This window comes from Brachyhypopomus gauderio, chromosome 5, assembly GCF_052324685.1.
Source record: "Brachyhypopomus gauderio isolate BG-103 chromosome 5, BGAUD_0.2, whole genome shotgun sequence".
Lineage (NCBI taxonomy): Eukaryota > Metazoa > Chordata > Actinopteri > Gymnotiformes > Hypopomidae > Brachyhypopomus > Brachyhypopomus gauderio.
The window spans coordinates 8,963,155-8,975,331 of NC_135215.1; the positions used below are offsets into that span (position 1 = coordinate 8,963,155).

The following is a 12,177-nucleotide window of genomic DNA, read 5'->3' on the forward strand; positions in this document are numbered from 1 at the left end:
AAAGCTTCCTGTTAAAACCTGATGAATAGGATACTTAAAGTGTGTGTGTGTGTTTCAGCACCTATTTGTGACTGTGTTGTGTGTGTGTCCCAAGCATCATCCTCTCTAGGTGTGTTCAGATTGAAGTGGGCGGGGCATATGCAGTTACTGGATGGGCTTTGTTTGTTCACATTGATTGATTGATGATCATGCTAGCTTTCCACATTAGAAAAAGGCTAAAGTAAGTCTGATTCATCTTAATGAACCCTTACTGGAAACTCATTATCCGTGGTGGAAGATTTACATAAGAAACACAAAGGCAGAGTGTGGATCCCATTCTGATTAATCGCCTAGTGTTAAATGTTTGAAAGCCTTGTTACAGAGCCTGTGCAGCCAGTTTGGAGCTGAACCTCTAAGGTCTAGCGAAACAGTTTGTGGATTTTGGTATTTAGTAAATGCTCATTTAGTACACTGAATAAAAGCCTCAATAATAAAAACAGCTCATAGATAAACAAAGACCAAATGAATTGCTAACAAATATGGCAGTGTCTGCTGTCACATAGACAGATGATGATCAATTCTCTGTAACTGCTTCAAATATGAAAGTAAATTAAATAACTCTTATTTCCATTTGTGTAGGATGAAGCTAACATGATTGGTGGAGTGTGCAAATGCAACAGAGAATCACAAAACGTTACCCAGTAGTAATAATGAGATGGGAGGTGCCAGCTTGCACCATCATGCTAAGGTGTGCACCTGCACTGCACTGCAAAGAACCAACCTGAGTGTCTCTGTATGTCAGTAGTCCTGATCAGGAGTGTCTCTGTATGTCAGTAGTCCTGATCAGGAGTGTCTCTGTATGTCAGTAGTCCTGATCAGGAGTGTTTCTGTATGTCAGTAGTCCTGATCAGGAGTGTTTCTGTATGTCAGTAGTCCTGATCAGGAGTGTCTCTGTATGTCAGTAGTCCTGATCAGGAGTGTCTCTGTATGTCAGTAGTCCTGATCAGGAGTGTCTCTGTATGTCAGTAGTCCTGATCAGGAGTGTTTCTGTATGTCAGTAGTCCTGATCAGGAGTGTCTCTGTATGTCAGTAGTCCTGATCAGGAGTGTCTCTGTATGTCAGTAGTCCTGATCAGGAGCGTCTCTGTATGTCAGTAGTCCTGATCAGGAGCGTCTCTGTATGTCAGTAGTCTTGATCAGGAGTGTCTCTGTATGTCAGTAGTTCTGATCAGGAGTGTCTCTGTATGTCAGTAGTGTGCTACATAACTGTAGCATTAACACATTAATGAAGTTGTCACCCAAGGATCTGGAATTCTTTATATGTTCTGTCATGTACCGTAGGTTCTTACTCTGCGTTTCTGAGCTTAATCTTGGTGTAAGAGGACTTGATATTAGCCAAGAGCTACGAAGTTGAATCCCGTTTTTAGTCAAGTGTGGCATACATTTGTTAATCTATAGATACTCCATCACATAGCACAAGCCCGTGCAGTCCACTTGGAGCTGTGCAGAAACAGAACAGAACAGCAGGCAAAAACCTTTACCACTATCTTAGCTTCACCCAACATGAACTATTCAGTGTCCAATTAATTTTGGTTGCTGTATCAACAGGTCATGGGTTCGTAGAAACATTTGCTAATCCAAAAATGACAAGTAAGGGGGGATTAACATTACACAGATTATCCCAATATCACTGCCTGCTGGACTCTATTTACGGTGAGCACAATTTGAATCGTTGGATCAGGTATTAAGCGTAGTCATTAAAAAAACCTTTGAAGCGGAGTTCGTGTATTGAAGACGAGTGGAAACGGGCTTCCTCTCCCCCCTGGCTGCCACGATGTGAGTGGGCGGGGTGCTCCTCTCTGCCCGCTGCCTGGCATCCACAGTGTCCAGGGAGCGACGCGCTGCCAGCCCTCAATTACGGGGGAGTCGTCCAGAGCACGCGGAAGCAATTACGGCCCCGTATAAATCAATAAACTGCTGCTGGGCTGCTGCTGTAGGAACGTGACGTGTTCCCAGCCGCTGCGCCCAATCACGCCTCGCGCAGCTCTCCTTTTCTCTAGGCGCGAGCGCAGAACTTGGGAAATTGTTGATTATGTGGCTTTGGGTCTTTCAAGTACTTTATTGAATTTAATTAGATACAGTAAACAAACATGCATTACATTAATCCAAATATCTGCTAGCATCTCGCCGATAAACTGACAACTGCACCTTCCGACGTTAACGTAGAATTAAACTTTAGGCTTGTAACGACAAAGACACCTTAGCCGTTACACTCGTCATTCACACATACAGATTAAAAAGTGCAATTGAACACAAGGCTTTTTTTCATTTGGGTAGTGCAGTGATATTTGATTAGTCCCGCTCGGAGACGTGCATTGATCCTGGTCTTCAAACATCAGTATTCGTCTATAGGCTATCGATGCAGACCAAGCTATTAGCATTAGAATCGGCACTGCAGAGTAAGCGCGATTCTTAGCAAGGGTTTTCATTTTAGATCCAGGCTGTTATGTCACCAATTTGGAGAACACCTGAGTCAGCTAACAGTAGACTTGTAAAGGCTCTTTGCAACTTTTAGATTGTGTTACGTTTTAAAGCCCAGAGGGCTAACGTTTTAAAGCCTAGAGGGCTAACGTTTTAAAGCCTAAAAAGTGATAAAATGCCAAATATAGGACATGTTCTGCAACATACAATACAATGGCATATATTTTTTAAATATTACTGCCACAAATTTCAATGCAGTAACTTAACAATTTTGTGTCACAGCGTAATGCTTTAAAAATAAGGTAGGCGTTACATTTTAGGGTGTAACGTAAAAACAGTTACAGTAAATATATGTTACAACCGGTGACAGACATATCAAAAGAGGCCCGTTAAAATGATCACTATTTTTTTGCAATTATTTTTGCACGCACGGGCTGCTCGCTAGCTCACTATTGATTGTCAAACAGCGCCATCTTGTGTGTGTAGCAGGTACTGCGGAAGGCGCCGACAGCGCAAAGTGGAGGCAGCTGAGCGAGTTCGTTGACCGTTCCCATGGCAATTTAGGCGCCCGGTAGTGTGGTTTCAGTAGTCGCGAGGATGGTAAGTAGCTAGCTAGTTTATTGGTTATTATTAAAAATGTTATTTAAGGCTACTGCATACTGATGCTTTTGATATACTCAATAATCTTCGGAGTAAAATGAGTAAAATGATTTCTCACCAGCTAAAACAAACACTACCTAGCTAAGCTAACTCATGGCGTTATCTGGGTTACCTTAGCTAACTAGCTAGCCTGCTAACCTTTCTTTCATGTATTTCATAATCAGCCACAGTAGGACACAAATGTATGAGGGATATTTGGAAAAAAGGCTGGTTATCTAGAGGTCGAGATAGGTCAGGGGTTATATTGTTCATACCTAATTCAGCTGGTTTCCTGCTGTGATCAGGCAGTGTACATTTTTCACAATCTTCTTGTCTGTCCTTTTCGAAAACACCTCTCACATTGATTTACTTGGACAAAGTCTGCCAAGAAGAAAAGGGCAAAGCCAGGAAAGGTTAAGAAAGAGAAGCCACAAACCGATGAAGATGAGACAGCACTTAAAGAGGAAGGTATGACTACACAGCATTCTGTGTCACTTCACTGCCTCTTGTTTGACGTGGATGTAATGTCAGTCATTTGCCCCTTCACCCCCACCCCACCCCAACACACCACACCCCACCCCACCACACCACACCCCACCCCACCCCACCACCCCCCAACACACCCCACCCCAACACACCACACCCCACCATCCCACACCACACCCCACCCCAACACACCACACCCCACCACACCACACCCCACCCCAACACACCACACCCCACCCCAACACACCCCACCACACCACACCCCAACACACCATACCCCACCCCACCACACCACACCCCAACACACCCCACCCCAACACACCCCACCCCAACACACCACACCCCACCCCACCCCTGGCAGAGGAAGCTCGCCTCATTGCTGAACGAGAGGAGAAAGAAAGACTGGAAAGAGAGCAGAAAGAAGAGGAGGAACGTGAGAAGCTTGAGCAGAAGGTCATTTCATGTTCTGTTAGAGGTTCTAGGTCCACTCATTTTGTCTGCATTAGTGGTCACAGAATGACTCGGAGGAGCTAAGCTATCAATGTGTTGTGCGCATGGACACGTGGCCTGAATTACTGTGGGTGACTGTGCCTGACTAACAGGACAGGGAGCGGCGGGAGGATGAGCTGAATGAACTGCGCTACCTACTGGAGGAGAACCAGACTGCAGTTAATGCTTGGGAAGCTACACGCAGGGAGAATGCCAAGGTACTGGTTTCATGTGACTGAGAACAAACTGCCATACTGCACATTACGGTAAATGGAACTACTGTGGTTCCAGATATACGCAGGTCCTAGCTGGACCCGTTAGTTTGATAAACGGTTCATTGTCAGATTATAGATCTAAAGCATAATGTAATGTTATGTCTTTTTTACTGGGACCATGCATGTCAAGTTCATGTTCGTTATGATGTGAGATATTCCCAGCTTACCACTTTCACACTGAGATGGTTAATGAGCACTCGGGTCTTGGCAGTGGGATCGGTACCTGCTGTGTGATGGAAGTCCAAACCCTGCAGTGCAACCGGAGATCAATGCCTTCATCAGTCTGTGGAAGGAAGACCCGGAGGTCCAGATACAGCCACTCCTGCAGCACTGTGCAATGGCTCTCAGGGCAAGTAGTCCTGGGGTTTATCTCTGGAAATGCAGCTACCAAAGGCGCTAACTGGCCAGTGAAAGCCAGAGGCGTCTCCAAGCACCATCAGATGTATTTGCATAGTGATACGCAGCCCCTAGTTTTCATACATTTTTAGCATCATTCAGTATTTTGAAGTAATTCTTCAAGTTGTATAGTCTATGTGTACGGACTGCAGATCTAATTTTCTGCGATCCAGTTACAATTCTTTGCATTAGTATTCAACCCCTTTAAAAGATAAATTACAAATGACCTTTGATATTTTGTGCTGTATCACATTTATTTTATAAGACTGATCCTCAGAATTTAGTTACAGTGATATTGGTTTTCTGTAAGAACATATTTTCTAACAGAAATGGCTGCAACATGCAGTATTCAACTGTATAACTGTATAAGTATTGCATAACAAGTATTGTATAACTAAGTATTCAACCTCTGTTCCATGGAAACTCCAGGTTTACACAGATGACTTACAATGAGCCCCTTTTACCTGTTATTCATAACAAAATGAACATTTTCTAAAAATATTCCCATGTTATCGCAGCAAAACGTGGTTCTACCAAGTAATAGTCTTGAATATTTGCTTGATTTATTTATATTGACAAATAATGCATTCTGAATTTCAGAGCATAATTGTTTGTAACAGAAAAATTGTCTGGAACAATCTATATGTTATTTGCAATCCAGACAAATCTGACTACTTTTAAGGTGGTTGAATACGTTTGCAAGGCTATCAGTAATCTGTTTGCCATGAAACAAAGCCATTGGACAGTAATGAAAGGCTCTTGTGGTCCCTTAAACTCACCTGTGGATGTTCCCTGCTTAGCTGATAGATGAACTGGATCTTCTTTTGAGGGAGGAGCCTATACCCTCTGTTGCCCTCCTGTATCAGGACACAGTTGTGACTTTACAGAGTCTCGTCCATGACAAACTGCTGCAGGCCAGTGAGGAGATCCTGAAGGTACTAAATCACAAACACTGTGGACTCTTTAGAGTCCATCACTAGGTCTGAACATACAGTTTTGCAGTGTCAGAGCTGAGGTACAAAATGTCAGAGTTGAATGATAAAGCATTTGGGATGAGCTAAACAGTGTTAGAACTGAGATAAACACTCAGAGCTGAGGTAAACATTGTTAGAACTGAGACAAACACTCAGAGCTGAGGTAAACAGTGTTAGAACTGAGATAAACACTGTCAGCTGAGGTAGACAGTGTTAGAACTGAGGTAAACACTCAGAGCTGAGGTAAACAGTGTTAGAACTTAGATAAACACTATTAGAGCTGAGGGAAAGAGTTAGAACTGAGATAAACACTGTCAGAGCTGAGGTAGACAGTGTTAGAACTGAGAAACACTCAGAGCTGAGGTAAACATTGTTAGAACTGAGATAAACACTGTCAGAGCTGAGGTAAACAGTGTTAGAACTCAGATAAACACTGTCAGAGCTGAGGTAGACAGTGTTAGAACTGAGAAACACTGTCAGAGCTGAGGTAGACAGTGTTAGAACTGAGATAAACACTATCAGAGCTGAGGTAAAGAGTGTTAGAACTGAGATAAACACTGTCAGAGCTGAGGTAGACAGTGTTAGAACTGAGATAAACACTGTCAGAGCTGAGGTAAACATTGTTAGAACTGAGATAAACACTGTCAGAGCTGAGGTAGACAGTGTTAGAACTGAGATAAACACTATCAGAGCTGAGGTAAAGAGTGTTAGAACTGAGATAAACACTGTCAGAGCTGAGGTAGACAGTGTTAGAACTGAGATAAACACTGTCAGAGCTGAGGTAAACATTGTTAGAACTGAGATAAACACTGTCAGAGCTGAGGTAGACAGTGTTAGAACTGAGATAAACACTATCAGAGCTGAGGTAAAGAGTGTTAGAACTGAGATAAACACTGTCAGAGCTGAGGTAGACAGTGTTAGAACTGAGATAAACACTCAGAGCTGAGGTAAACAGTGTTAGAACTGAGATAAACACTATCAGAGCTGAGGTAAACAGTGTTAGAACTGAGATAAACACTATCAGAGCTGAGGTAAACAGTGTTAGAACTGAGATAAACACTATCAGAGCTGAGGTAAACTGTGTTAGAACTGAGATAAACACTATCAGAGCTGAGGTAAAGAGTGTTAGAACTGAGATAAACACTGTCAGAGCTGAGGTAGACAGTGTTAGAACTGAGATAAACACTCAGAGCTGAGGTAAACAGTGTTAGAACTGAGATAAACACTCAGAGCTGAGGTAAACTGTTAGAACTGAGATAAACACTATCAGAGCTGAGGTAAACGGTGTTAGAACTGAGATAAACACTATCAGAGCTGAGGTAAACAGTGTTAGAACTGAGATAAACACTGTCAGAGCAGGTAAACGGTGACATTTACAGTGATGCCTTGGTGCTATGGTTGGTCCTCTCATTTCAGTTGGCCAATGAACAGTCTGACATTGAGACAGGAAACATGCAGACAGTAGTGCAAGATGACAATGTCACTCTGTGCTTGTGGGCTAACCTCAACAAAAACCCCAGGTTGGTGGATCCCCACATCTATATGGCACAAATATTTGCCCGCACCCCTTCCCTGCTTTCCTCCAAAGTATTTTTTTAATATTATAAACACCCTATGGACAAAAGTATTGGGACACACCTCTTAATTATTGAATTCAGGTATTTTGTTCAGTCCCATTGCCACAGGTGTACACAATCAAGTGCCTAGCCTAGCCACACAGACTGGCTTTGCACACATTTGTGAAATAATGGGTCATTATAAGATCACTGTCACACACTGTTCACTGTTACAGGCCCTCTTGTCCAACATCAGTGTCTGACCTCACAAATGCTCTTCTGGGTTAATTTGCATACATTTACATTAAGCTAAAACAGGGACCAACTCCATATGAATGCCTGTAGGACCAGCTCCACATTAATGCCTATGAATTTAAAATGGGCATAATGTCAAAAAAGCATTTGTTTGTTCCTGTTAACTCAATTTAAACCACAGATAACATGGATTTGTTGGAACTGTACTAAAATAAAGTACGTGTACATGTCCCTATGTCTGCTCTTACACTGCAGGGTTAAAGGTTATCAGTTTAAGGAGGTGGGGCTAGGCTTTGAGTTGCCCAGACAACTGGCCTTGAGTGACATTGGCGTGCGGATCCTGCACACACATTACGACCACCTGTCCGACCTCAGCCGCCGGGCACAAACCCGTGGGAGGAGACCTGAGGTGGAGAGGGTGGAGAGGGTGGAGGAGGAGTTGGGCACAGTGACTCCCCTGGCTCGGACCCCTGAGGGGACGGAGGGAGGACACACGGGGGAACAGGGGGATGAGACACAGAGACTACAGCAAGAGGACAATGTTCAGTCTCTCAGGCCCAAAAGAAAGAAGGTGGGTGTGTAGATTTGTCCCCTGGGGAGCTGTGTTGGTACTGACACCATTTTGGTGGTTGTGTGTGTGTGTGTGTGTGTGTGTGTGTGTGTGTGTGTGTGTGTGTGTGTGTGTGTGTGTGTGTGTGTGTGTGTGTGTGTGTGTGTGTGCAGGAGCAGGGGAGAGAGGGTCAGACAGAGACCGTGGTGGCAGGGCTGACCTTTCCTGGAGGCGGAGCAGGTTGGAGTCCTCTCTTCTGCTCCCCATACTCATAGTGTATTAGCCAGATTAGAAAAACATTGACATTGGGGAGGGTATTCTGGCAATGAACCACACTTTCCTTTCATTAGATGTCTTAGGGTATGGTTTGTATTCTTAGAAATACATGGGTTTTGACTACTGAGAATGTCATCCTTGTATACAGGGATTTTTCTGGCTTTTAGTGCTGAGTGATATGTTTTGATGGAAGTGATCCCTCTTGGACAGCTCTGAGTGTGGCGTTGGCTAAAACATGAAACCCCTAATACTCACCAGATGAGCCTGACTCAGGGCCCACTGCAGCAGAGCCAATGACTGACACCACCGATGTCCATGTAGTGAATCTGCAGCAGTACACGCCCCTGGGCGGAGTCTTCTACTGCGACGCATTCTACCTTCCCCCGCAGTCTCACAGAGTCAACGGCTGGGAGATGAGAGAGGTAAACATAACACATCATCAGAAAGAACGCCCTCTATGGACAAATGAAGAAATCTGGATTTGTTTTGTGTGTGTGTGTGTGTGTGTGTGTGTGTGTGTGTGCCATCTTCCCAGTTAATAGACACAGGCCTCCAGGTTTTCCCCTACCCCTCAGAGCAATCTCAGGTCCACAGCTCTGTTACAGGGAATCTGAAGGAAAGCAGCACACACTCCTCCCCACCTATAGGGGTCAGTGTTCGCCTGCCTGATTCTGTGATCTTCCTGGAGGAGCCACAAGTGGCACGTTGGGACCCTGTTGGTAACTGATCGATATAAACTGGATAGTTAGACACTGGAACAGGCAGGAGAATGAGGGAAAAATTTATATATATTTTTTTCCTCATTCTCCTGCCTGCTCCAGTGTCTAAATAGTATACACACACAATACACAATCAGCACTCCTCTTTTAAACTGCTGCTTTTAAAGTTTACTACTCTTTGAGCAGTTCACTCAAGTTATGGTAGTGCATGAACTTCTAAACAAAAGTTAATATTTTGTCAGCTTTTTGAGGAACCACTACAGACCACATGAACGTGAATAACTGTTCTCTGCTGGGTGTAAATCGCTCACTCGCGTCCACACGCTCTGCCGTGCCTGCAGGGCGGCGCTGGAGGACCGACTGCATTAGTGAGCCGTGCTACCAGCGCCAGGACCGCAGCCTCTCCTTCAACACGGCCTCCTTCTCCGCCTTCACGCTGCTCCAGGAGACTCACCTCAACATGCCCTTCCGGTCCTGGGAGCTGCGTCCGCTGGGCCAGGACTCCGCCCTGCTCACCATCACCACGGCACACACCCAAGTCAGCATCACCGTCGAGGCAAGTCTGGGTCAGAGACACGGGCTTGTCCCAGACCACACCCTGCAGGAGACTGACGACTACCACCATCACTGCGCACAAGCCCTTCCTCCACCATGTTAACCATGCTAATAGTTCAGCAATGAACGTGACACAAAAGACACAACTAGCTTTTTAAATTGTTACATATTAGGGTGACTCCTAATTCAGGAAACGCGTTCTTCACAGTGAGTGGTGTCGTCATCACATAACAGTGTCTTTCTGGACAGTATGTGCACCAAGCCTGTGACTGTGCTGACATTTTGGACTGGGCCGTGTTTGTCTTTCAGGGAAACCAGTGCATGCTTCAGATGGAGCAGGCCCGTGAACTCACCCCTATACTGGGCAGACCGATGACCCTGTCCGCTCTACAGGCAGCTATGAGGCGGTCCGGAATCAACATATTTGTTAACGAGTACTCGGAAAAGTATGTCGACGTCAATGCAAAGGTAAGGACTGTGATGGGGCTATGGGTGCTTTTGATTGGACTACATCAGAAAGGGGGTCAAACAGCAGTAGCACTTTCAGCAATGAAATGTTGACACTATACACAGTAAAGGGCAGTTCGCTGTACCTGCCTTCCTGTAGGAGCCTCTGATAGAGCATGCGGCGTATGAGCAGATGGCGCTGGTGTCGTCTGCCTTCGCCTTCTCTCGGAGCCGGTGGAACGCACAGTGTGAGCAGCATCATCTCGTCCTACAGGTGCCCTGACTCCTCCCCCTGACTCCTCCCCCACAGCACACACACCTAGATATGAACCAGCTCAGGCAGCCAAACATTCACCATTCCAGACATAATGGGAAAAAAACTATTAGACATAAAAATGGGTGGGCTGTGAATGAATGATGTGAATGGATAATAAGTGAATTATATGTGGATCGCTGTGGTTAAAGAAACCTGTCTAACCTGTGCCAGGTATGTGAGCTTCTGGAGGCGGGGCCTGTGCCAACCAAGGCGTGGTCTCTGTATCTCTTGGGTGCCCAAAGAAGTCATCGTCTGAAGATGACAGAAAGCAGCCCCGTGTTCTCCGCAGACCTGGCAGAGGGGAGCGAGTTCCACTCCACTTTCTTACACATGCTGAAAGACACCATGAGTGCTGAGGGGTGGGGCAGAGTTAGCCACGCCCACCCCCTCTACACCGACACAGTGCAGAGGCTGTTATCTTCCACACGGCTGCTTACTTTCTCCTAAGATCAGACACGTGCTCTGATGTATATTAGACCCATAATAATGCCAATTCTTTAATAATAAAATTGACTAATTTGTCATCACACACTGATTCAAGTGTAGAAAGTGTCTCTGCCAGAATGTGCAGTTTGAACAGTTGCAGACCAATGGGAGCGGATGCAGAAGAATCAGGACTTGATGTTTCTGCTGACGCAACAGCGCTTTAGTGCAACTCATCGTTTTTACAAGGACACATCAAACGAGCAGAAAAGGATCTACAAAGGCAGAGATGGGGAGGTGGGGGATGAAACGCAAGTTCCACTGAGAAGGAACAACACTCAATGTCTTAACAGAGCATTTCAGTTGGGTTGAAGTCTGGACTTTGACTAGGCCATTGCGATGCTTCAATTCTCTTTTTCAGTCGTAGATTTGCATGTGTGCTTGTCCGGTTGCATGAACCAGCTGTCAAAGAGTTGGCCTCACATTTGACTCGAGTACTTTGTTATACAGAGGAGTTCATGGTAAACTCTCTGACTGCAAGGGGCCCAGGTCCTGTGGCTGTGAGCCAAGCCCTCCACCACTGTGCTTGACAGGTTGGTATATGAGGTGCTTGTGCTGAAATGCCGGGTTTGGTTTTCGCCAAATGTGGTGCTGTGAATTATGGCCAAGCAGCTCCAGCTTGGTCTCGTCTGTTCCAGAAGCTTTGTGGTTTGTTCAGATGCAGCTTGGCGAACTTCAGCCGTGCTGCATCGGTGTTCTTAGAAAGAACAGGCCGTCTCCAAGCAACCCTTCCAAACAAAAGCCATGTGCGTCTTTTTCTAATTATGCCGTCATGAACTTGAAGAGTTAACATGCTGAGGCTTGTAGAATCTAAGATGTAGCTCCTGGTTGTTTTTTTTTTTGCAATTTCCTCTGAGCATTGCAGAGTCTGACCTTGGGCTGTATGTGCTGGGACAAACACTTCTGGAAGGACTGGTAATATTTTGAGTGATTTCCACTTGTGAATAATCTCTCACTGTAGAATGGACTTCTACAGATGGACAGATTGTTTAGAAATGGCCTTATAACCCTCTGAGCAGCAACAATAGCTTCTCCAAGATCAACACAAATGTCCTTCCTTCGTGGTATTGTTGACACACACCTGAACACTCGAGATCAACGCGTTCATAGAGGTGTTAACGCTCGTTAATGAAGGGCACTTGAACTGCAACAGCAGGCTGATACCCTCTGAATTCCTGCGGGAACAGGAAAGGTTGACCAATTTTCTGCATTTTGGCCTAGTTTTTTTTATTAAATAATGACACTATAATTTGTCATGTGTTGTTCATCCTAGGTTGTATTTACCCAATTTTAAGACCAGCC

The 12,177-nt window shown here is 45.0% G+C and overlaps 1 protein-coding gene across 1 annotated transcript; it reads left to right on the plus strand.

Moving 5' to 3' along the window:
• The first annotated feature begins 2,422 nt into the window (after nucleotides 1-2,422).
• On the plus strand, nucleotides 2,423-10,919 carry dnai7 (dynein axonemal intermediate chain 7). The gene is given in 15 exon segments (XM_077004509.1): nucleotides 2,423-2,437; nucleotides 2,946-3,059; nucleotides 3,479-3,566; nucleotides 3,946-4,037; nucleotides 4,187-4,291; nucleotides 4,560-4,697; nucleotides 5,545-5,679; nucleotides 7,135-7,238; nucleotides 7,785-8,137; nucleotides 8,614-8,777; nucleotides 8,891-9,074; nucleotides 9,416-9,630; nucleotides 9,939-10,097; nucleotides 10,237-10,350; nucleotides 10,564-10,919. Coding segments are annotated over 14 exon segments (2,130 nt in total). The 5' UTR covers nucleotides 2,423-2,437; nucleotides 2,946-3,056; the 3' UTR covers nucleotides 10,840-10,919.
• Nucleotides 10,920-12,177: the final 1,258 nt, after the last annotated feature.